This window comes from Corythoichthys intestinalis, chromosome 22, assembly GCF_030265065.1.
Source record: "Corythoichthys intestinalis isolate RoL2023-P3 chromosome 22, ASM3026506v1, whole genome shotgun sequence".
NCBI classification, from domain to species: Eukaryota; Metazoa; Chordata; class Actinopteri; order Syngnathiformes; family Syngnathidae; genus Corythoichthys; species Corythoichthys intestinalis.
Window position 1 is genome coordinate 25,014,869 of NC_080416.1, and position 26,265 is coordinate 25,041,133.

The 26,265-nt window shown below is 40.0% G+C and overlaps 3 protein-coding genes across 4 annotated transcripts; 1 reads left to right on the top strand and 2 right to left on the bottom strand.

The window, feature by feature from the left end:
• Window positions 1–2,194: 2,194 nt before the first annotated feature.
• On the bottom strand, window positions 2,195–3,206 carry LOC130910494 (transmembrane protein 272-like). Its single transcript, XM_057827854.1, has 4 exons — window positions 3,083–3,206; window positions 2,962–3,012; window positions 2,709–2,900; window positions 2,195–2,538 (listed from the first exon to the last, which is right to left on the bottom strand). Exons 1-4 carry the CDS (start codon window positions 3,123–3,125, stop codon window positions 2,273–2,275), a joined length of 552 nt encoding a protein of 183 aa, XP_057683837.1. The 5' UTR covers window positions 3,126–3,206; the 3' UTR covers window positions 2,195–2,272.
• Window positions 3,207–7,661: 4,455 nt separating this feature from the next.
• LOC130910983 (uncharacterized) lies at window positions 7,662–10,762 on the top strand. The gene is made up of 4 exons (XM_057828672.1): window positions 7,662–7,820; window positions 8,698–8,937; window positions 9,018–9,083; window positions 10,749–10,762. Exons 1-4 carry the CDS (start codon window positions 7,730–7,732, stop codon window positions 10,760–10,762), a joined length of 411 nt encoding a protein of 136 aa, XP_057684655.1. The 5' UTR covers window positions 7,662–7,729.
• Window positions 10,763–13,800: 3,038 nt separating this feature from the next.
• Window positions 13,801–21,651, bottom strand: rida (reactive intermediate imine deaminase A homolog). 2 transcript variants are annotated; one of them, XM_057827855.1, is made up of 6 exons: window positions 21,485–21,651; window positions 18,017–18,122; window positions 17,837–17,891; window positions 17,690–17,758; window positions 17,285–17,340; window positions 13,801–14,168 (listed from the first exon to the last, which is right to left on the bottom strand). In XM_057827855.1, the coding sequence occupies exons 1-6, from the start codon at window positions 21,547–21,549 to the stop codon at window positions 14,112–14,114; spliced, it is 408 nt and encodes a 135-aa protein (XP_057683838.1). In that variant the 5' UTR covers window positions 21,550–21,651; the 3' UTR covers window positions 13,801–14,111. The 2 variants fall into 2 exon arrangements, with proteins under 2 accessions (XP_057683838.1, XP_057683839.1); XM_057827856.1 differs by lacking the exon at window positions 21,485–21,651 and adding an exon at window positions 21,261–21,422.
• Window positions 21,652–26,265: the final 4,614 nt, after the last annotated feature.

Here is a 26,265-nt window from a genome sequence, read left to right on the forward strand (position 1 = left end):
CTTCACACTTATTGATGACACTGCGCACGGTAGACACAGGAACATTCAGGGCTTTGGAGATGGACTTGTAGCCTTAAGATTGCCCATGCATTTTCACAATTTTGCTTCTCAAGTTCTCAGACAGTAGTTCTTTGGTCGTCTTTCTTTTCTCCATGTTCAATGTGGTACACACAAGGACATAGTTCAGAGGTTGAGTCAACTTTAATCCATTTTAACTGGCTGCAAGTGTGATTTAGTTATTTCCACCACCTGCTATGTAAAACAAATGAAGGTATTACTACCAAAGCATTTGTAATTGCAATCATTTTCTGAGAGGAATTGAGCATTATCTGACAGAATTGCAGGGTTGCCAACTTTTGGCCAGCATTGTATAAAAATATAAGGGTATTGATGAACATGTAGCAATTATTTCCATTTAAAAACATTACATGGAATTTTTAGGTGATTTTTTTTAGTACGTATGCACGTATGTATGTATGTAAATAAGGTAAGGTGTGACAACATACAGTGCCTTGCAAAAGTATTCGACCCCCTTGAACCTTGCAACCTTTCGCCACATTTCAGGCTTCAAACATAAAGATATAACATTTTAATTTTTTGTCAAGAATCAACAACAAGTGGGACACAATCGTGAAGTGGAACAACATTTATTGGATAATTTAAACTTTTATAACAAATAAAAAACTGAAAAGTGGGGCGTGCAACATTATTCGGCCCCCTTGCGTTAATACTTTGTAACGCCACCTTTTGCTCCAATTACAGCTGCAAGTCGCTTGGGGTATGTTTCTATCAGTTTTGCACATCGAGAGACTGACATTCTTGCCCATTCTACCTTGCAAAACAGCTCGAGCTCAGTGAGGTTGGATGGAGAGTGTTTGTGAACAGCAGTCTTCAGCTCTTTCCACAGATTCTCGATTGGATTCAGGTCTGGACTTTGACTTGGCCATTCTAACACCTGGATACGTTTATTTTTGAACCATTCCATTGTAGATTTGGCTTTATGTTTTGGATCATTGTCCTGTTGGAAGATAAATCTCCGTCCCAGTCTCAGGTCTTGTGCAGATACCAACAGGTTTTCTTCCAGAATGTTCCTGTATTTGGCTGCATCCATCTTCCCGTCAATTTTAACCATCTTCCCTGTCCCTGCTGAAGAAAAGCGGGCCCAAACCATGATGCTCCCACCACCATGTTTGACAGTGGGGATGGTGTGTTCAGGGTGATGAGCTGTGTTGCTTTTACGCTAAACATATCGTTTTGCATTGTGGCCAAAAAGTTCAATTTTGGTTTCATCTGACCAGAGCACCTTCTTCCACATGTTTGGTGTGTCTCCCAGGTGGCTTGTGGCAAACTTTAAACGAGACTTTTTATGGATATCTTTGAGAAATGGCTTTCTTCTTGCCACTCTTCCATAAAGGCCAGATTTGTGCAGTGTACGACTGATTGTTGTCCCATGGACAGACTCTCCCACCTCAGCTGTAGATCTCTGCAGTTCATCCAGAGTGATCATGGGCCTCTTGGCTGCATCTCTGAACAGTTTTCTCGTTTGAGAAGAAAGTTTTGAAGGACGGCCGGGTCTTGGTAGATTTGCAGTGGTCTGATGCTCCTTCCATTTCAATATGATGGCTTGCACAGTGCTCCTTGAGATGTTTAAAGCTTGGGAAATCTTTTTGTATCCAAATCCGGCTTTAAACTTCTCCACAACAGTATCTCGGACCTGCCTGGTGTGTTCCTTGGTTTTCATAATGCTCTCTGCACTTTAAACAGAACCCTGAGACTATCACAGACCAGGTGCATTTATACGGAGACTTGATTACACACAGGTGGATTCTATTTATCATCATCGGTCATTTAGGACAACATTGGATCATTCAGAGATCCTCACTGAACTTCTGGAGTGAGTTTGCTGAACTGAAAGTAAAGGGGCCGAATAATATTGCACGCCCCACTTTTCAGTTTTTTATTTGTTAAAAAAGTTTAAATTATCCAATAAATGTTGTTCCACTTCACGATTGTGTCCCACTTGTTGTTGATTCTTGACAAAAAAATTAAATTTCATATCTTTATGTTTGAAGCCTGGAATGTGGCGAAAGGTTGCAAGATTCAAGGGGGCCGAATACTTTTGCAAGGCACTGTATGAGAGCAAAAACCACATTTAAAAAAAAATAAAAATTAAGAGGACAGTATCCCACTTTATTATAAACAGAAAAAAATATAAATGTAAAATACAGTTAGATACGAAAAGACAAAAATAACCTCCACACACAGGTTGCGGTTAAACACCAGCAGCTACGGTGTCTTCTTCGAAAAGATGAGCGGTTCCATATGATGCACTGCGACTGGGCGTCAGCCTGCGTCTCGCCTTGATGGTCGAGCAGCAGGTCAGCGCCAGGAAGCAAGCGCAGCAGCACAACGACAGCGAGGTGGTGGCCCACAGTATGGCAGTGACCACGAATGCAAAGTTGTAGGTGGTCTTGTGGCAGTACCGGGATTCACCGGGCGTATAGCTGGGTGGATAGACACTATAGACCCAGATGCTACCTGCAGTGAAAGTTTTATTTTAGGTTATTATCTCTGTTCATAGATGGTATACTACTGATCACACATGGACATTGAGGAGTCAAGTGCCAATTTCAACTCTGTTGCAAACACCAGCTTCTTAACATGTTCCAAAAACTCACTTTTGCACAAAAGTCTTGTTGTTTTTATACCTGCAAGGAACCAGCAAAACGTAAAGAAGTGTAGCAGGGCCATGCAAACGGAGGTGAGCGTGCTCCCCACGCCACCCTCCCAGATGCAGCGGCAGTAGGTCGCGGACAGGGCTAGCAGGCTGGACACGCCCAGAACCACAAGATAGATGGGAATTCTAGGCTGTGCCGGGCACAATCCCAGATGAGTGATACCTGTGACAACACAAACACTGAGTAAAGACCCACCAAGCGTGTGGATAGCGAGAAACCCTACCCAGACCGATGCCTGCAATCATCACCATCCACCACAATATGTTCACCACCACTGTAAGAAATGAGAGACTTAAGACATAGCGGGGTAAAAGCGATACAACCTTGAAAGAAAAAGATCAGACCAATAGATGATATCTGAACGTCACTATGCGGCACGTCATCCATCTTTGTTGACAATGTTAAAAACCATTCAAAAATAAAAAATGCTCTGAATCCGAACGGTGCTACAGTGCAGCATCGGTTAGATTTGACACAAGTCAGGATGTGATGACATGTTGTGCAAAGTCATTGCGACTATGTCACAAAGGGTTTTTTTTAAGAAAAAGGAAACTGTGATAGCATCTAAACTTGTACATAAGTAAATACATGTTTCAATGACAAAACCTATTGAAATGTTTCAACTAAAAGGGTGCACTCTAGCATGGATGTAGCTAGAGGTGGGTAGTAACGCGTTACATTTACTCCGTTACATTTATTTGAGAAACTTTTTGAGAAAAATGTACTTCTAAGAGTAGTTTTAAAAAGCCATACTTTTTACTTTTACTTGAGTAGATTTGTGAAGAAGAAACACAACTCTTACTTCACTACTTTTGGGCTACACTAGTCATTAGACTTTTCCTCTTTAATTATTTTAATCTCTCTCCTAGTTTTTCTTTGGCACCAATTGACCACGGAAAACCGGAGATATGATTATTTTATTTTTATAATAGGAAATATGTTTTCTCCACTAGAGGGCACTCATGGTCTTTGGACGAATAATGCTTCATTATTGTAGATTTTTTTTTTCCCCCTTTGGTTTAAAGAAGTTATGTAACAGGTTATAGTACAGTACAACTAAAAACAGCAATTTCTGGAGAAATTACTCTGGGGCTTTGCTGTGTGGAGATACAGATCTTAGCCCCGCCCAGGTTGGTTTGGGGACATTTCGGGGACAACATCAGGTCACGTCCTGTTGATTTGGGGACATTTGGGGGATACGTCCTGGTCATATCAGGTCATTTGCGGGACACGTGCTGGTCATATCAAGTCATTTGGGGACATTTGGAGGCGTGTCCTGGTCATATCAGGTGATTTGGAGACCTTTGGGGGACAAATCCTGGTCATATCAGGTGATTTGGGGACCTTTGGGGGGTGTCCTGGTCAGATAAAGTGATTTGGGGGGGGGGGTGTCCTGGTCATATCAGGTCATTTGAGGACATTTGGGGGGCGTGTCCTGGTCATATCAGGTCATTTAGGGGCATGTCCTGGTCATATCACATCATTTGGGGGCGTGTCCTGGTCATATCAGGTCATTTGGTCATTTCATTAAAAAAAAAAATACTAGTTTAAAAAAGGAAAAAATCAAACAGTGTAAGCAGTTACAATGTTACTCATTACTTGAGTATTCTTCTGAAAAAATACTTTTTTACTTGTACTTGAGTACATTCTTTGGATGACTACTTTTACTTTCACTTAAGTAATATTATTTTGAAGTAACACTACTTTTACTTGAGTACAATCTTCGGCTATTCTACCCACCTCTGGATGTAGCTAACAAAACGAAAATGCACTCTCGCAAAGATGAACCAGGCTGAAGCCAACAGAATGAACTCTAAGTTGGACCCACGAAAAGATGTGTTCTAAGCATGGTGCAGTCTAACGAGGATGCACCATGGTAAGTAAGGATATGAATGTGCACTAATTAATATGCACTACAACAAGGATGTAGTCTGAAAAGGATACATCTTAACAATAATTTGTCATTACGATGCATCCATATCAGGATACTTTCGAACAAGAGAGCTCCCTAAGAGAACAACTCTATTAGGATGCACCACAGAGATAAGTATCCTGAAAATGATTGACTTAATACGTACAGTGGGGAAAACAAGTATTTGATACACTGCCAATGGGTTTTCCCATTGGCAGTGTATCAAATACTTGTTCTCCCCACTGTAGTTCCTCTTAAATTTGCTTAACCCTTTATTGTCAAATGTATCACGTTTGATACATCTAAAATTTCACGATTTTGAGACTAATTCAGAATTTTCACAATTCTTTTTGGAAAAAAAAAAAAAAAAAAAATCATGGACGCAATTCAACACATGCATCTGCAGGTTCCATGAGGGAAAAAAAAAAAAACAGGATTTAGCAAGGGTTATAGATATTAAAGCGCTTATTACACATATTAATTTGGACTTTTCTTTTTACAAATGTGAAAAAAAGGTTTCATTAGGACCTTATTTTTCCAAATTTTTGGATTCTCTTATAATTGCTTCATGTTGCAGGTATTTAAAGTTGAATAAAAAAACAAGCCAGCAGCAGTAAACCAGCATACTATTATGAGCTGTTCAGAAAAGGGATTTAAACAATTCACGAACATGTAAGTTTCCCCAACTACAACTACTCTCTATTGGGAATGGAGGTCACCAGTGTTGTTAATAACGGCGTTACAATAAAATGGCGTTATTGTCTTTCAGAAGTGAGTAATCTAATTAATTTTCTCATCTTGGCAACGCCGTTACTGAGGATGGAAAGTGTGTTACTATGCGTTACTATATTGTTTGAATGACGCGAGAAAAGTCTGAGGGAGACGGACTCACCGAGATGACAGAGCAGAGCAGGAGTGGGGAGGAGGCAAAAAAAGTTGTGATGACGAGCAAACACGATGCTAGGTGGCTCCGATAATACCTGACAGTAGCCGATAGCCTACAAACTACGACCACATGATATGGTAGACACGGTAGATATCACATATATATAGAACTAGATGCAAAATCACAGATATGGCGGCGTTAGCAACATGTACAATATAGGAACTAGATGCGTTGGTAATCAGCCGCCATCTTAAAGCAGTAGACTTCTTAAGCCTGAGTTATACTCCCGCGTTGCGGTGACGGCGTAGCGACTACGGCGTCATTCGACATTCGATAGTTCTGCGGTGAGGGAACGCGTTGCTCTGTAATTCACCGCCAAGCCACTAGAGGGATGTGGCGTTATGTTTGTACGGTTTTGGGGCATGCTTGTTTACTTCCGCTAGTCGGAGAAAAAATAAACAATGCAAGATGGAACTCTTGAAAGTAAATATTCTGCTCATCAACACTGAATAAATATTGAACATACAAATGTTGACGGGCAGGCGACGCAGAAGACGGTTTCGAGGCGGTCTGGCCAACTTTTGATGCCGCACAGAGAGTTTTAGACTCGGGTGGAGAGAGCTAGCTGTGGCGGCTAGCTTCAAACTGGCGTCGAGCACTGCGTTCAAGGTCTGCAAAGCCCTCCAGCCTGATTTGTTTGCCGTGTCCTACAACCAGCCAGTGGGAAGCCATAGCAGATTTCTGGCGTCTAGGGAACTTCCCAAACTGCGTTGGGAGGCTTGATTTTAAGGTTATCATAAAAAGCACCGAGGCACTCTCAATCAGTGATGATGTATTGTGTGTGTGAACTGTCTGTTATTGAAAATTAAAGATCAAAACAACTCTTTTGACACCAAATCTGTGCTTTATTCTTCATATACTTGAAACATATGTACACAGTAAATGATGAAGTGCACCAACCAAAAATACGACATAAAGTGATAAAAAGTTGGCAGTTTTTGGCCGACTGTGTCACCGCTTCGTGTGGCCACTCGATTCCGACCACCCACGTCTCGGTGGTTCTTCCATTTATTTATTTTTTCGATCGCCGACCTTGCCATTTGGCAGTCACAATAATAATTTCTTGACGAGACTTGCTCTTCGATGATACTCCCGTCGGCTTGGTGCATTTTTGCGTGTAGAAAATAATGTTTGATTCTATTCTACAATGGCGGTGTTTTCGCCCGGAAACAACAGTCTGAGCGGACCAATCACAGTCCGTTTTCGCTACGTCTACGCGTCTACGCGACGCGAAGGTTAGAAAAATCGAGAGGTGCGCGTCAGGCTACGACGTAGGGTCGTAACTCGATTCTTCCTTGACGGCGTAGGTCTGACGCGGAAGTATAACTCGGCCTTTAGGAAGGCTCTGTTGTAGAGAACCTTCCTAGCGAACCTAAGTAACTTTTCATCTAAAATACTCCTAAATCGGCAAAATCTTGACTTGATTCTATCTTTAAATGATGAAACAGTTTTAAAACTTACACATGTCAAAAGTAAACAGTAGGGAACTAATGCAATAATGGGAGCAATTTTGACAACTTTTAACGTTTGATTCAGGGTAAAAAGGGTAAATTAGGTTAAAGAATTGGGCTAGGAACAAAATTTTCCCAAAAACCCAAAAACTTCACACAGTGTGACCTATGTTTTTTTTTTTTTTTTTGAGGGAAAAAAAAAACAAAACATGAAAATGATCACTATTTACTCTGCCAAGTAACTAATTACTCATACATTCAGGTAAATGAGTTACTAATGCAATTACTTTTGGGGAGGAGTACCGTAATTTGTAACTGTAATTAATTACTTTTTTAAAGTAAGATTAACAACACTGGAGGTCACTATGCATACATTGGAGTTGTTTCCCCTTTACTCACACTCATGACACAACCCAATGAGGCGGGAAGGCCTCTACGCACAAGCAGCCGCTGACCACTTGAATAATGTATTTTTGTTGCCAGCCTCCTGGAAACAGCCTCAGTTACAGTCAACAACAAATCCGACACTGACTGCACCGGCGTGTCTCGGTAACTCGAGGCCACTACCAAAACAACACAAGAACCAACACAAGATGCGCAACTACGTACGTCACTGAAACGGACAATTCCCAAATTCTTTTTTTTTCTTCTTTCCAGTCCAGTCTGCTGTGGACAGGACAGCATGGGATGTTCCACCAGTTCCCAGACTTCAGCAGTTGACTCAACCAAACCTGGAGTTAAACCTGAGGAGACCAACGGAACTATCGCCACAGGTATGAAAAGTCACAAGAGGGGAAAAAAACTGCTAATAATGAATAAATGAATGGAATAAAATGTAGTTTTTACTAGTAATGGGAATCATTGAGTCACGATACAAAATCATGATACTTCGATATTATACTATACAACTGAGACAGTTATTCTCTTTGTAACTTTTGAATTAAAAGTGCTTTTCATTGAAAAAAAAACATAATTACACAACATTAACATGAATAGACAAATTAAAAACTACCAATTTGCAATGCTGTATCACTATACAGAAAGTAACCAAACGGGGAAAAATAACATATTACAGAATTGAAATATAATGATAGTCAAAATACCAATATATAATGGTGTATTGAGGATAAGTAGTTATATCATCCCTCAAAGTGTCCATTAAAAACATCCTTGTTATCGCAGTAAATGCAGGTTTGCTACAATAGTAAAAAGAAATCAAAGATTGACTGAACTGTTGGACCCCCCTGGAGAGTGTTTATTGGGCGTCAAACATTAAAGTGGCAGTGGCGAGAAAACATGGAAACGCTTAGCAACGCGCAAACATGCACATAGTCAAGTCAGGATTATGTGTGTCTCTCATATAAACACCTCCCATTATGTACAAATGAGTGTTCAAGGCACAAACATTACCTCATTCACTGCCAGCCCAGGTACTCATTACCTATGTGCTGTGGTAGTTGGTAAAAGTCAATTTATATGAACTCATCGCTATTGACGGCTCTAGACGTCCAATCTATTTGAAGTGAATGAGAATTCGTTGCCATCCTCCCACTTCAGATGGATTGGACATCTACTAGAGATAACCAAGAAGTAAATTTTTTTGTCGTTATTTTGTCCACATTATGATCTGATATCCTATCAACAAAACAGTGACTGCTAACGGCAATGTGGCTGAGGACATCGAGACCATTCCCGATCAGACATCAACCACTCAGACGCCGACAGAGTCTTCCGACGCGAAGCCTGCAGATGAGACGCCAACAGAAACGACAACAACAACTGCGCCTCCTCCAGTGCAGGAGGAGCAACTGCAGCTGACAGATGTCGAACCAGAAGCCGGACCTCCAGCAGAGACGTCTGCCACCCCTGTGACCGCACCTCCAGAAGCAAGTAAGTCAATATTCCCATTAACAAAAAAAATGATGATATTGAGCTTTGCTTATAGTATCATTTCTACTAAATAAAAATAGCACCGACTCAAGCAGAAACCACCGATTCAACAGAACCGAAACATGAAACAACGGAGGAAGCACCAGGTGAGTTCACGCAAAAACATAGCAGACAATACAGTGGGGCAAATAAGTATTGAGTCAACCACTAATTGTGCAAGGTCTTCCACTTGAAAATATTAGAGAGGCCTGTAATTGTCAACATGGGTAAACCTCAACCATGAGAGACAGAATGTGGAAAAAACAGAAAATCACATTTTTTGTTTTTTTAAAGAATTTATTTGCAAATCATGGTGGAAAATAAGTATTTGGTCAACACCAAAAGTTCATCTCAATACTTTGTTATATACCCTTTGTTGGCGATAACGGAGGCCAAACGTTTTCTGTAACTCTTCACAAGCTTTTCACACACTTTTGCTGGTATTTTGGCCCATTCCTCCATGCAGATCTCCTCAAGAGCAGTGATGTTTTGGGGCTGTCGTTGGGCAACACGGACTTTCAACTCCCTTCACACATTTTCTCTGGGGTTGAGATCTGGAGACCGCCTAGGCCACTCAAGGACCTTGAATTGCTTCTTACGAAGCCACTTCTTTGTTGCCCTGGCTGTGTGTTTGGGATCATTGTCATGCTGAAAGACCCAGCCACGTCTCATCTTCAATGCCCTTGCTGATGGAAGGAGATTTTCACTCAAAATCTCTCGATACATTACCCCTTTCATTCTAAACACAGATCAGTCGTCCTGGTCCCTTTGCAGAAAAACAGCCCCAATGCATGATGTTTCCACCCCCATGCTTCAGAGAGGGTATGGTGGTGTTCTTCGGATGCAATTCAGTATTCTTTCTCCTCCAAACACGAGAACCTGTGTTTCTACCAAAAAGTTCTATTTTGGTTTCATCTGACCATAACACATTCTCCCATTCCTCTTCTGGATTATCCAAATGCTCTCTAGCGAACCGCAGACGGGCCTGGACGTGTACTTTCTTCAGCAGGGGGACACGTCTGGCAGTGCAGGATTTGAGTCCCTGGCGGCGCATTGTGTTACTGATAGTAGCCTTTGTTACTGTGGTCCCAGCTCTCTGTAGGTCATTCACTATGTCCCCCGTGTGGTTCTGGGATTTTTGCTCACCGTTCTTGTTATCATTTTGACGCCACGCGGTGAGATCTTGCATGGAGCCCCAGATCGAGGGAGATGATCAGTGGTCTTGTATGTCTTCCATTTTCTAATAATTGCTCCCACAGTTGATTTCTTTACACCAAGCGTTTTACCTATTGCAGATTCGGTCTTCCCAGCCTGGTGCAGGTCTAAAATTTTGTCTCTGGTGTCCTTCGATAGCTCTTTTGTCTTGGCCATAGTGGAGTTTGGAGTGTGACTGACTGAGCTTGTGGACAGGTGTCTTTTATACTGGTAATGAGTTAAAACAGGTGCCATTAATACAGGTAATGAGTGGAGCCTCGTTAAACCTCGTTAGAAGACGTTAGACCTCTTTGACTGCCAGAAATCTTGCTTGTTTGTAGGTGACCAAATACTTATTTTCCACTCTAATTTGGAAATAAATTCTTTAAAATTCAAACAATGTGATTTTCTGTTTTTTTTTTTCACATTCTGTCTCCCATGGTTGAGGTTTACCCATGTTGACAATTACAGGCCTCTCTAATCTTTTCAAGTAGGACAACTTGCACAATGGTGGTTGACTAAATACTTATTTGCCCCACTGTACAACCTCTCTCATGTTCTTTTCCCCTCTAATTTAGCTTCTAATGAATGACATCGCCCACGAGAGTGGACACGTACTTTAATATTGCCAAGATGGAGAAACTGTGACATCAACACTGTGTGCCTTCCCGAGTTCCCGCTCTAAAAAAAACAGCACTTAATGATCCATTTGAAAGTTTTGCATTGAATGCAAACATCATAGGCAAAATGCCAAAAGTTAGGAATCAATATGGATGTAAAAAAAAAAAAAAAAAAAAAAACATGAAAAATTGCTCGCTGTAATTCTTGTAAGAGGTAGTAATATACTGTACATGCATTACACAACACAAACAGTCATGTGAAAAAAATTAGGACACGCCATTAAATATTCAGTTCTTTATTAAGAAATGTTCACATATCACTGTATGATCTTGTTTTTCTTTATCTCTGGAAAAGAAAGTGATTTAGTTGCAGGTAAACAACAAAAGTTAACATTGTTTTACTCATGAAACCAAATATGTCAACAAAAGCGCATATTCTAACTGAGGAAAAAATTAGGACACCCTACCACCCAATAGCTAGTTTTACCCCCTTTGGCTGAAATACCTTCAGTGCAAGGCTGTAGGTTTGCATAGGGACGGTAGGGACATAACACTACCAGTTTTTCAGGATGCTTAAATTATTCCCACCAACTTTAAAGCAAACTTATTTGCGTTATATAATGATTTTAGTTATATAGGTAATTTAGATTGTCTTCCTATATGTTGTAAGGATAGAATGGATCCTACCATTATTAAGTGAATTACAGTACTTTCATTATGTTAAGACTTACATTGACCCCTTTTCACTTGCTGAATGTGCCAGTCAATTTTTTCACTCAAACACGCGTTTGATTGGCCGATGACTTGAACCACCCCCACCCCACACACACACGCCTTCACAGCCCAACACAAATACAACATGCCACCTCCCCCGCCCCCTTCGAACACGAGGGATTTTTTTGCCCGCCAGCAGCAGCCACTGTAAGTAATGTAAAAAGACGTCAATGTTGTGGAGGTGGGGAACACACCACTAATTTTGCTACTGCTACAATGAAGTCAATTTTACTCAGATTTCTTGAAATAAGACCTAGCTGAAAATAAGATTAACACTTATTTTGAGCAAAAAGTTTGTATATTTAATCTTTAAAGAAAAACTTGTTTGTCAGAAATTTTCTTAATTCAAGAATATTGTTCAAAACATTATTTGAAAGCAATGTTTTCTTGATTTAGGTGAAAAATGACCAGCTTTTTGATGTATGGGCTCAGTATGAACAAATAGTAATATTTACTTAAAGTGGAAGAATCTGATGCATTAATCTGTTAACTAGCCTTATTTGACTATATCAGATTAAGATATTGGTGTTGATGTGGAGGTGTGAAAGTTAGTACAGTACATGTCAATACAGATTTACTTTGCATTAATCATTTAGCCTATCAATTAATTAGGTTCATATTGGTGAGAAATGTAGCCCTGACCCCCGTTCACCCAATATGTTTGGTCTTATTAATGTTATGCTGTTATATCGTTCCTACAAATATTGAGACCAAACCTACGCTCTTGCTTCAGTGAGACGCTTTTTGTAGCCATCAACCAGTCTTTGACATCAGTCTGAAGAAAGTTTGCCCCACTCCTCGACGCAGAATACTTTCAGCTGTGAGATGTTTGAGGGGTACAGCCGGTTTCAAGTCAACCCAAAGATCTAAATGGGATTAAGATCTGGGCTTTTACTCAGCTATCCCAGGACTCTCTTCCTTTTGAACCACTCCTTGGTGGATTTACTGGTTTGTTTTGGGTCACTGTCATGTTGCAGAGTCCTATTTCACTTCAGCTTTAATTTTTTCACAGATGATCTCACATGTTCCTCAAGCACCCTCTAATACACGATAGAATTCATGGTGGAATCTATGATGGTGAGCTGGCCAGGTCCTGCTTTAGCAAAGCATCCCCAAACCATGATACTTCCACCTCCATGCTTCACAGTTTGTATGAGGTTCTTTTCCTGGAATGCTGTATTGGGTTACGCCAAACATGTCCTCTGTTCTGGTGTCCAAATAATTCAATTTTAGATTCATCTGTCCAAAGAAAATTATTCCAGAAGTCCTTGTCTTTGTGTACATTCACTCTGGCAAACTTCGGTTTAGCCTTCATGTTCTTCTTGGAGAGCAAAGCTTTCCTCCTAGCACACCTCTCATGAAGGTTAAACTTGTGAAGTTTCTTTCTGATTGTAGAGAATTGCACCTTCACATCAACAGTAGCAAGAGCCTGCTGTAGGACCCGTGAAGACATTTTAGAGTTTTTGGAAAATTCTTTTAGCATCTTGCGGTCCGCTCTTGGGGTGAACTTACTTGGACGGCCCAACCTGGGCATGTTGGCAGTTGTTATGAATGTCCTCCATTTTTAGACTATTTTCCGGACAGTGGAAAGGGTGATTTCATATTCTTTTGAGATCTTTTGAAATCCACTACCAGACTAATAAGAGTCTACAATATTCTTTCTGAAAGCTTCAGACAGCTATTTTGATCTCACCATGGTGTTTTCTCTCACTTCAACAGTCACTGTTGAAAGTATTCTGCGTCGAGGAGTGGGGCAAACTTTCTTCAGACCGATGTCAACGACTGGTAGATGGCTAAAAAAAAGCATCTAACTGAAGTTATTTCAGCCAAAGGGGCCAAAACTAGTTATTTTTCCTCAGTTAGAATATGCATTTTTGTTGATATATTCGGTTTATTGAGTAAAACAATGTTAATTTCTGTTGTTTACCTGCCATTAAATCACTTTCTTTTCCAGAGATAAAGAAAAACAAGATCAGTCTTTGATACGTGAAAATTCCTAATAAAGAACGGAATATTTAATGGGTTGTCCTAATTTTTTCACATGACTGTTACTATAATGTAAAATAATCAATAATTGTTTTAATGTGGGTGTTTTTAATATGAATTTTCTTCTTTTGCTAACTACCACAACACATACTTTGTGATTACTATGCACTCCATACACCTGAGCTGTCAGTGAGTGAGACTGAGTTCAGTGATTAAAATAGTTTTAAAATGACCAGAACAAAGAAAACTCTTGTCACTCAGGTTCTTTTATTTGGCATTACCCTGATTATTGCCTATTTTTACATGAATGAAAGCTACTTAAGGCACAGCGCTACAATATTATTTGTTTCGCTTGTAACTCACCGATTGTACCACGATCCGAACAACTGGCAATTAAGTGCTTTCTTCCATTATGTGGGGTTTTTCTATCAAAAGGGCCAGTTTTGAAAGCGGTTCTGTGAGCTAACAGACAGATTTAGAAGCAGACGCTATCACGTATTGTTGGAAAATTTTTTGGAAAGAATGGTTGAACTATAACTTGTTTGCAAGTTGGCCGCCTAGTCAGGAGTCAGCGAGTGGACCGAGGACAGCAACTGCCTCGATTTCCACCAGGCCACCCTGAAAAGAGATTTTACACAAAATGTTGCAACTTGAATGGAAAATTCTAAAAAGAAGAAAAAAGAAAAGAAAAAAAGAAAGATGTACTCAAGTATTCATCATATTAATTTTCCACATTGTAATGAATTAAAATGCCATTCATCTGTCCCAAATATAATAGCAAAAACTAGCACACTTACAGTGGGGGCAAATAAGTATTTAGTAAACCACTAATTGTGCAAATTCTCCCTCTTGAAAATATTAGAGAGGCCTGTAATTGTCAACATGGGTAAACCTCAACCATGAGAGACAGAATGTGGAACACCCCCCCCCCCAGAAAATCACATTGTTTGATTTTTAAAGAATTTATTTGCAAATCAAGGCGGAAAATAAGTATTTGGTCAATACCAAAATTTCATCTCAATACTTTGTTATGTACCCTTGTTTGGCAATAACGGAGGCCAAATGTTTTGTGTAACTCTTCACAAGCTTTTCACACACTGTTGCTGGTATTTTGGCCCATTCCTCCATGCAGATCTCCTCTAGAGCAGTGATGTTTTGGGGCTGTCGTTGGGCAACACGGAATTTCAACTCCCTCCACAGATTTTCTATGGGGTTGAGATCTGGAGGCTGACTAGGCCACTCCAGGACTTTGAAATGCTTCTTACGAAGCCACTCCTTTGTTGCCCTGGCTGTGAGTTTGGGATCACTGTCATGCTGAAAGACCCAGCCACGTCTCATCTTCAATGCCCTTGCTGATGGAAGGAGATTTTCACTCAAAATCTCTCGATACATGGCCCCATTCATTCTTTCCTTTACACAGATCAGTCGCCCTGGTCCCTTTGCAGAAAAACAGCCCCAAAGCATGATCTTTCCACCCCCATGCTTCAGAGTGGGTATGGTGTTCTTCGGCTGCAATTCAGTATTCTTTCTCCTCCAAACACGAGAACCTGTGTTTCTACCAAAAAGTTCTATTTTGGTTTCATCTGACCATAACACATTCTCCCAGTCCTCTTCTGGATTATCCAAATGCTCTCTAGCGAACCGCAGACGGGCCTGGACGTGTACTTTCTTCAGCAGGGGAACACGTCTGGCAGTGCAGGATTTGAGTCCCTGGCGGCGTATTGGGTTACTGATAGTAGCCTTTGTTACTGTGGTCCCAGCTCTCTGTAGGTCATTCACTAGGACCCCCCATGTGTTTCTAGAATTTTTGCTCACTGTTTTTGTTATCATTTTAACGCAACGGGGTGAGATCTTGCATGGAGCCCCAGATCGAGAGAGATTGACAGTGGTCTTGTATGTCTTCCATTTTCTAATAATTGCTCCCACAGTTGATTTCTTTACACCAAGCGTTTTACCTATTGCAGATTCTCAGTCTTCTCAGCCTGGTGCAGGTCTACAATTTTGTCTCTGGTGTTCTTCGACATGGCCATAGTCGTGGCCATAGTGGAGTTTGGAGTGTGACTGACTGAGGTTGTGGACAGGTGTCTTTTATACCGATAATGAGTTAAAACATGTGCCATCTCGTTAGAAGAAGTTAGACCTCTTTGACAGCCAGAAATCTTGCTTGTTTGTAAGTGACCAAATACTTATTTTCCTCTCTAATTTGGAAATAAATTCTTTAAAAATCAAACAATGTGATTTTCTGTTTTTTTTTTCCACATTCCGTCTCTCATGGTTGAGGTTTACCCATGTTGACAATTACAGGCCTCTCTAATCTTTTCAAGTAGGAGAATTTGCACAATTGGTGGTTGACTAAATACTTATTTGCCCCACTGTATGTATATAAATGGAAAATGTCATGAAATAAACTGATTCTATGAATTTTAATTACTGCATGTAATGTAGTATTTTTGTGTTGGCTGTGTGCCTTTAAAGGGAACCACGGACCCAAAGACTTAGTTCTTAAAAGATAAATGTAACTATGAGTTATAATAATTTGATATTCAAACCACTCTTAATGTTTTCTTTTTTACATTTGAAATATTAGTATAACTAATAGGTCGCCGATGTTGTTGACGAAGCAATGCACTCTGGGTGGTGACGTCACTGGGCAGCGCTGCCGTACTTCCACACCGTCACTTGTTAGCTACAAAAGCATGTCGTCGGTTCTGCTCTCCCAATTCGAACCCGAACGGAAAAGTGATGAGCAGGACAGCACCATCGAAAAAAGCAAAAGCAATTAAACGAAGGTCTCCAGCGGGATTCTAACACGTGTTTCCCATGCAAGAGACCATCATGTAGGCCGTCTTCCTCATAAAGCAATCGCAACCCACATGCGTTGTCTGTCTGTGCAGTAAAACCTGAAAGGGAAACGCAACAGAAAAGAAAGTGCAGCTGGCTTGACGGAATAAGAAAATGGGGCTCACTTCAGACAACAATAACATAGGGACTGCTTAAAGAGATTTATTGAACACACAAAAAAACATGCGATAACGAAAAGGGAGACGCAAAAAGGGTCCATAGGTCGAGATCAGTTAAAAAACAACAACAAAAAAACATGGAAAACCACAGTGAGAGCCAAAGAAACAGGGAAAAAAAACAAAGCAATGATGCAACTAGCAATGAAGGGATATACTGTAGAAACTCAAATGGCAGCAAGTCAATAGCTCGGCAAGCCGCCTAGGATAGATTAAAAAAACACTGCTAATGAGCTGGAATTGGATGCCGGTACGTCACTGAATACTCATCCCACATCTCTGTAACAAAACAATCTGACCAGAAGTAGAATGTGACAAAATCATGTCAGTCGTCATACTAGCTTCGCTTGCTAGCTAGCGAAGCTATTTCTTCAGTACAGCCCATCGTGCATTGCGTGCGTAAAAACATGGCACCCTCTGTAGGTACTCAATGTTATAGATTTATAATTCAATTGCAATAATATATGTGTTTCGAATAACATATTTTAGTAAAAGAGAACAATTGTGGATTATTAAAGCCCTAAGTCTTTAAGTCCGCGGCTCCCTTTAATGGACGTGACCTAGTTTGTGACATTATTACATTGCGTCCTCATGGCATGTTCATATTATGTGTATTTGACTGTCCTGTTCAATAAAAGAGAAACTGAGAGCAACTTTTTTTTCGCTTGGCTCAAGCTTGTAACTCAAATTGACGTATGGGTAAGTCGGGGTACTTACACGGGGGAGTGCCGCCACTTGGTAGGCAGCTCTGGCTGGGAAGTTGCTGCTAAAGACTGGGGGGGCAACAACATTAAATTATTATTGTGATTAATTGACTTTTTCCTATATTTTTATAGTTCAGAAAAATCTTATGGGTCAGTGTATTCTTGTCAATCCGGAAGACTGAGAGGAGTCTCCACTATACAATGTGGCTCAGTGGAGGTCACGTTACACTGTGACCTCCTGCATTGCGGTGTCCGCTTACAAACATGGGGTGGGCTCAAGCTTCCATTTCACTTATCTGTTGTCTTCTATTTACAATGCGAATGAGGGGCCTAAGATTACTGTCAACTGGCACAATGTGCTCATATGAAAGGGCCCAAACAATTACCAAAGTTTTTAAGTATAACAGCATTGACTTACATGTCTTGTAGACTTCATTGACGCCATTAAAGTCATTAATGTCCGCCAGCAGGACGGTCGTTTTCACCACTGAAATGGCAAAATTCGCTCCATGTGAGTGTCATAATAGAGAGAAAAAAGTAGCCCACATGAGATTTGAGATGTTACCGTTGCTGTAGTTGCAGCCTGAAGCTTTAAGGATCTCACCCATGTTGACCAGAGCCTGACGAATATTTACAAGAATCTTACTTTCTTTTTAAATTAAGCGCAAGTGTGTGTGTATTTCTTTTTAAATACAGAGCATGATTTTCGTTGCCTCCTCTGAGAGTCTTAACGTGTATGTCGAACCTGTTTGGCCTGTGCCTGCACTCCTCCCTGGACCAGCTGACCAGAGGCCACATCCATTCCCAGCTGACCAGAAATGTATAAGGTCCTGTCCACCAGCACTGCTTGACTGAGCAAAAACAGCAAGACTTAATTTCAATAATCTTATTTATTATAATATAATTCTTTAATAGCGTACATTTCCCATGTTACTCCACTATTATAATCCCTCCAGCCTAATTGATGCTTTAAAGAACAGTCATGACTCATGACATCTCATATAAACAAACGTGCCTGTGGTAGCGCTGTCCTCATCACCAACTAACCACAAGCATATTGACAGACTGAGATGATTATTTCAATCTTACAATGTTTGCAAGTCAAGAAATTGGGTGAGTATACTCTCAGTTTAATTTTTAATTGGTCTAGAAAACAAATTATAATGTTAGCGGCATGCTAAATTCCACTTCTTCGAGGCAGGAGTGAGCAGCCCCATCCGATATATGTACAGTGGTGTGAAAAAGTATCTGAACCTTTTGGAATTTCTCCCATTTCTGCACAAAATCACCATCAAATGTGGTCTGATCTTTGTCAAAATCACACAGATGAAAAAATTGTCTGCTTTAACTAAAACCATCCAAACATGTAAAGGTTTTCATATTTTAATGAGGATAGTATGCAAAAAATGACAGAAGGGGAAAAATAAGTAAGTTAACCATCACATTTAATATTTTGTAGCCTTGCTGTGGACATTTATTTATTTTTTTTTAAATTTCCACCACAGGTTTTCAATAGGGTTGAGATATGGGCTATTTGCAGGCCATGACATTGACTGGATGAGTCTTTCTCCATGGAATGCTTTAACAGTTTTAGCTCTGTGGCATGATGCGTTGTCATCTTGGGAAATGAATTCATTATCCCCAAACATATTTTCAATAGAAGGGATAAGAAAGCTGTCTAAAATTTCAATGTAAACTTGTGCATTTATTGAAGCTTTAACCACAGCCATCTCCCCAGTGCCTTTGCCTGACATGCAGCCCCATATCATCAAGGACTCAGGGAATTTTTAGGTTTTCTTCAGGTAATCATCTTTGTAAATCTCACTGGAATGGCACCAAACAAAAGTTCATCATCACCTTGTCCAATGCAGATTCTTGACTCATCATTGAAAATAACCTTCATCCAGTCATTCACAGTCCATGATTGCCTCTCCTTAGCCCATTGCAGTCTTGTTCTTTTCTGTTTAAGTGTCAATGATAGTTTCCTTTTAGCTTTCTTTTATGAAAATCAAATTTCCTTTAGGCGATTTTGCACAGTTCTGTCACATACCTCGACTCCAGCTTCTTCATTTGTCTTGTTGTACATCTTCTGTTTTCAAGACAAATGGCCTTTAGTTTTTTGTCATGACGTTTGGATGTCTTCCTCGGTCTACCAGTACGCTTAACTTTTACAACCTTGCCATGCTGTTTGTACTTGATCCAGATTTTTGATACAGCTGACTGTGAACAGCCCACATCTTTGGAAACCTTACGTGTAGCGTTACCTTCTTCAAGAAGTTTGATAGTCATCTCCTTGGTCTCAAGAGACATCTCTCTAGTTGGAGCCATGATTCTTGTGAATCCACTTGGTCCAGCAGCCCTGCAGGCCAAGGTGTGATAACTACACTGTTTTTAACTGCTGACTAATGAGCAGATCTAATCTGAGGCAGGGGCCCAATTAAGGAAAGGAAATTGACTGGGTGTGTCTGTATTTTCTACTCAAAATGGAGTGATTCCATATTTTTTTTCTTTAGAATAGAGTGATTCAATATTTATTTCCCTGCACTTGCGCTATCAAAGTAACATTTACTGACCACCACAATGTTTTTATTAATTTCTTTTAGCGTTTCTGTATGCCAAGGAGTTGCATTTTTGAACTAATTCATTTTTTTAAAGCTTTTTATCAGAGTTTGTTCTACATAATAAAATGTCTGAGTGAGTGCTTGTCCGAGACTGGTGATTCCATACTTTTTGCTTGGGTTGTAAAATTATGCTATTCTGACAGTGAAACGCCTAAAGTGAAGACAACATTTAAAACCAAAAGAAAAAAAATAAAACCAACATAAATGAATAAAAATAAAATTCCCTCTTTCCTTTCTATATCATTAAGATAATTCTTACCGGGTGTGTGTTTTATAGTGGGCAGGGCAGCTTTAAACCACTCATCAGTGATTTGGCACACACCTGACTTTTTGTTTGGTAAAAATTGGTTTCAATTGCTCTTTAAGTCTCCTTAGGCAGAGGATTCACTTACTTATTTTTCCCCCGTCTGTCATTGTTTGCATGCTATCCTTATTAAAATGTAAAAACCTATAAATGATTGGGTGGTTTTGGTTAAAGCAGACACTATTTTTACATCCGTGTGATTTTGACAAAGATCAGATCGCATTTGATGGTGACTTAATGCAGAAATGGGAGGAATTCCAAAAGGTTCAGATATTTTTTCATACCACCTCTGAAGCGCCACCAAGTGGAAAGAATTCAGTACCATTAAAATAGCTGCGAGCGAGCGAAGTTAAAGAAAAGAAAACGACACTCAATCGTGTTTTCGCCTTGTTTTGCGGAATTTATCAATGTGGCATTGCAGTCGAATTAATTTCTGGTAAGAATGTCCATTACAGATAATATTTGTCCTTTATAAACGCAATGACGGTCGGTTGCCGCCCACAATGATTTTGATTGGTCCAAAACCGGTGTTCGGCCATTCCTTACTACGCGGCGAAACGTCCTACACAATGCTCAGGGCGCTTGCGCATGCATTCACACGCATGCGCACATCGGTTAGAGGCGGTGATTACTCACTATTATTGTTTTTATTTAGTTATTTAGAACCTTTTCACAGCCTCAAAGATACTTTTTGCATGTATTACCCTCTCATACTTTTAACCATTGTGTTTTTTTGTGTTAGCTTTGAAGCAGTTGACCACATTAGTCACGTAGCGTGTTTAAACCGTCCTTATTTGATATAACTACATTTAAGTATTTTCTGCAGGCATTTTTTTAGTACCTTTTTCCTGTATGCATCTAAACAAAACAAGTTAAGAGCGCACGGTAGTACTTTAGGTGTCAAATTCGACTAATGTAGAAGTTTCGCCGATGTAGCATATTTTGGCAGAACACCGGAACTCCCCTCCGGCACATCTTGTAACGTTATACAATAAAAAATGACAACACGAAACAAAGTAAGAAATAAAAAACAACACGTGCATGTGGGCTTTTCCTTATCTTACCTGTATATTCCCTGCCTGACCGGAGCTTTGTCCGTGTATGTTATCTGCCTGCGAATTGTTGCCATTCTTTTACGTCACCTGCTGCTCGTCGAAGAGAGTTTGGACTTTGTTTCTTTTTTTGCTCCAAGTCTCATTTCAAAAGTGTTATCGGTGAAGTTCACTGACCCCTAAGACACACCTCTCATGCAGTACATTTAAAACATATTTATTTATGCCTTTGTTACCTGTAGGGACCGATGGCGGCCGGTGCTTTGGCGGTGTTAATAATCTTTCTGATGAGAGTGGACATTTTTCTGTTATTGAACGCTGCAAAAGGGAACGCAGCTCGAGAGCGCGTGTAGTTATTTGTGCCAGTCGCAAAAAGGAAGAACTTTGCCCCCAAGTATGTCTGACAGGCAGTCGCACAGGAAGTGAAGGCTCTTGTGTGTATAAATAGACGTCAAGGGGTTCGTTTTAGTTTGGAAGGGGTCAAGGAGTCACCTAGTCAAGTACTTGCACAAGCCAATGCACTGTTAAGCAAATTTACGAGGAACTATTAAGTCAGTGATTTCCAGGATACTTATTAGGGATGGGCGATACCAGTGATTTTGGATTCGATCCGAGACCAAGTAATACCAAGGCCAAATATTGCGATCCTGATCCGATATCGATACCGGAAGTTCATATTTTATATATGTATAGACCCTACTCACCTACGTCACAAAATGACGTGTCGCTGTATCCGGCTGCCATATTGTCCGTCATTTTTAAGCCCTATTCTCAATGGTTTCAATTAGTCGTGCAATTTATAGAGCAATTCATGGAAGCCCCAGTGTGATCTGACACTGTAAACTCATTGGATACGTTGCATAAAAGGCGTTATATGGAAAAGCTTCAGTTTATCCATTCGCCAGATCCATATTTGATGCCTAAATCGATGTTTTTCGACCCGCTGTCTTCGCCGTCTCTGCCTGACATCTGCTACCCTGATATTTACAACTATCTTGTCCACACAAAATCAGCCTATTCTCACGAAAGTTTGAAAAACTTTAAGAGCTTGGAGGCTTATAAATACTTCGTTGCTGGTTGGGTGAAACAGGTCCTCGTCCACGAAAATTCGGCAGGAATCTATCTTGTGCTCGGGAAGGTGAGTTACGAAATTTTCAATTCAAAATCTTTTGTTCTTGCTAACATCCACTGTCAAGTCTAATGTATTTCATGTCATTTGTCAATGGAGCTAGGGCTTTCAATGTTAATATGGTTTAGCGATAGCACTCTCACTACATACATATATAAAATGTAATAAATATGAAGTGCGATAGCACTACTCCAGATTGTCCCTAGTTAAATTTATTTTTTGGCTTTTGACCTCAATAGTGAAATTGTAAATTAATTGTATGACAACTGTCTTATTATCCCCTTATAATTATATATTTTCAGGTAGTTCATTCACAACGTCTGAGTGTATGTTGTCGGCGATTAGCCTAGCAATGATCTTAATTGTGGTTGTCAGCCCAAAACCCTCTAAATATATATTAAATGCATCTTACCAGATATAAAATGACTACTACATAATCTGTGGTAATCGTTTGGAGCCCAGTTTTCTCGTCGAATTGCAGCAGTCCATCTCGCTCTCCTCTCCGGGTCTCTCGGAATACGGTAGAACTTCAAGTCTCTCCGTCTATCTTCTCTGTTATTGCAACCGACCGCCACACACGCCTTCACCATTTTGATTAATAATGTTAACGAGCAGAAAACACGCCATAATAGGAGGAATTTACGTAGCGGTAATGCGTCAACACGACGAGTTGACGGACAATATGGTGCGGGGGCGTGGTTGTGACGTCATGTGAGTAGGGTCTATATACATCCCTGCAGAGTTCTCAGCCATTCTGATAATATCTAATAATATCTAATGTACAACTACAGCAAGCACTCAAAAACTAATAAAAGTCTCTTTGTGTCAAATTTGCATTGCAATGTAAAAACTGCTGCTTTTATTAACTAGCAAAGCAGTTTCCCTACAAACTCATAAAACAATCCATCAACAAAAAAATCTGATTAGTCAGTCCCACTCTTTAAACATGACCCTTAAATTCATATGCACAGAACATTTCCCTGCTACACGTTGTATTTGATCAAATTATAATCTACCTAAATTCAATATTTTTTTAATCTAATTAAAGAACGAATTAATAGTAGCATGTTACCGCCCTCTATTGATAGATCATTACAAACAAATCCAATAAACTATAGTCTCTTGCAATTAAAAAAAAAAAGTAATAATAGTTAATGTTAGAAATACAGTAAGGGGAGATGTGTCTATTGGAAATGTTAAGTAATAATTTATATTACTTTTTATACCCAACTTTCTTGCTAGTAGTTTACTTGACTATCCTATGGAATGTGATGTGGGCTGATTTGTTCTCATTGTATCAAAAATTAATAAAATGGAGACCCACATTTAGGTTACAGTAATACTTCCCTGTTAAATATGTCACTATGGTAATTTTACCTTTTTTTATGTAATGCGGGATGAACTTTGCTTTTCACAAACAAGATGTAGCTATAACTTTCCATTACAAAGCATATTCAATAGTGCTGCAAAGTTCTTTATATGTAAGATGACAAAAACACCGTATTTATCGTTTCATATTGCACATCAGCCACTAATGCTTATATCGTCTCTGATTATCTATTAATTAGCCCCTACGTTACCAGGATAAGTCCTGCCTTTCGCAAACGCCACTTCTAAAGTACTTTGCTTTGCTTTGGCGGCGTGGTCTTCTCTTTTCTCGTGTCCTCCTCGGCTTGAGCGGCACGTTTTTCATTGAATTCGTTGTGTGCTTCGGGATGCACATTTCTTAAGTGTTTCATGAGGTTTTTGGTATAACCACAATATCTGACAGTTTTGGCACAAACTGTGCACTTAGCCTTGTTGCTATTTATTAAAATGAAATATGTCCAAATCAGACTTCTTTTACGATCCGTCGTCGATGCCGCAGCCATGCTACCAGGATAGTAGTACCAGCTTCCAAATGTTTGTTTGTTGTGACTGTGTTGGTGCCTCATGAGAGGGGCGGAGGAAAAGCATGCTGATCGACACAGGATAGGGACGTAAATGGGGGCGGGAGCAGACACCGGTGCTCTTCTTACGCTTACGTGCGTGTAGAACGCGAAAGGGAAAAGTTGTACAAAAAGTGCACAAAAATATACCCCAAAAATAGACTAAGAAAATATAATATATTAATTCCAAATATCGATACTTTTGCTTGGGGATCGATATCTAAAACTTAACGCGCTGGATCGAAATATCGATATTTTGGTATCCGTCCGCCCATCCGTAATACTTATCTTAGTGGTGCATCCTAATAGAGTTGTATCTCTTAGGGCAGTGTTTTTCAATCGTTTGTGAGTCACGGCACATTTTTACATTGGAAAAAATCTTGCGGCACACCACAAACCAAAAATGTTCCAAAATTACTTTCAGTACAGTATATTTCATTTAAAAATCATTTCTAGATATTTATCCTTACTCAGTGTGAAACTTGAGCATGTTTAGATGAACGCAAAGCTGATATCCTGGCAGGAATCTTCTTCAACAGCTCTCAGTTGTTCTCTGTTTTTATTTTTTATAGCAGTTAGGCTTGAAAAGCTCAGAATGATCAGACTAGGGGACCTTAGCAATGTCTTTAACCGATTCAGGGTCAAACATCTCGGTGACAATGGCTTTGCAGTCAGGTAGTATTTATGTCTCTGCTATCCTATGGGACTTTATGGCTTTAGCAACAAGTTCAGCAACAAGGTAACAGGCTTTGAGGGCTTTCTCATTGACCTTTGTAGTTTTTCCCAGAAAAGGTGCCTGTTTCTATGCGTTTTCACGAAGGCTAGTCCATCGAGTTGTTCTGAAACGACGGGTGTTTCGTATGGAGATGAAGTTTAAGCTTGCTTGGCACCATTGCTCGGATTTCTAGCCATCAACCACCTTGCTATCCTCGGCAATGAGTTGGAATAAAACATAGTGGAGAGGTGTGACAGTCGCCAAATAAGGATAAAAGGGGAAGGACACTTTCGTGTATATTGACTAGAGGCGTACGAAATTTCCGATTCTTAGATTATTCGCGATTCGGCCGTGGAAGATTCGAGAATGATTCACAAACATCCAAATTCCTGTTTGAATTATACCAGGTAAAGCGGAAATAAAACACAGCACGGTCTTGCAATGAGGAACGGACCGAGAGTAAATGTCATGTTCAACTCATGCCGCTAGATTAAAAAAAAAAAAAAAAAAAAACCTGACTGCGGCCGTCAGCCGCTACAAACAGCCCCCAGTTGCTACAAACATACGGCAACATACGGCTAGGTAGATATCACATATATCTAGAACTAGATGTGAAATGACAGATGACGACCGTGTTAGATCATATACCAAGAACTAGATGCGAAATGACAGACTTTTGCGCGCTAGTAAACAGGCGCCATCTTAAAGCAGTACACTTCTCTAGAAGGCTCTGTTGTAGCGAACCTAATTACTTTTTATCCAAAAAAAAAAAAAAAATCGGCAAAATCTTTACTTGAATCTATCTTTAAATGATGAAACATATTTTAAACTTTCACGTCGAAAGTAGACAGAAGGGAAATTATGGAATAACGGGAGCAATTTTAACAACTTTAACGGTTGATTCACAACATTAAATCAATTGAATGTAGTTTATAGCTGCCGATACAGAATGGGGACTTAAAGTGCATGTGACACGAAAAAGCATGTTTATTTCATAATACACGCGGTATTGTATGCTCCTGAATGATATGGACCGCATGGATGTGTGTGGAAGCGATCGCTAATTTAGTTTTTTTAATCCCGCGGCATGAAAATGAGTGACTTCCGGCTTCGGTCTTGCATTGAGGAGGAGGGCGCTGTGACGTATACGGTTGAAGGCGTCATCTTCACTACAGCCGTACTGTTGTGTATGAGGACTAAGGATTCAGCTGATTTTGCGGATTAATACGTTTATTTTTCGCATCA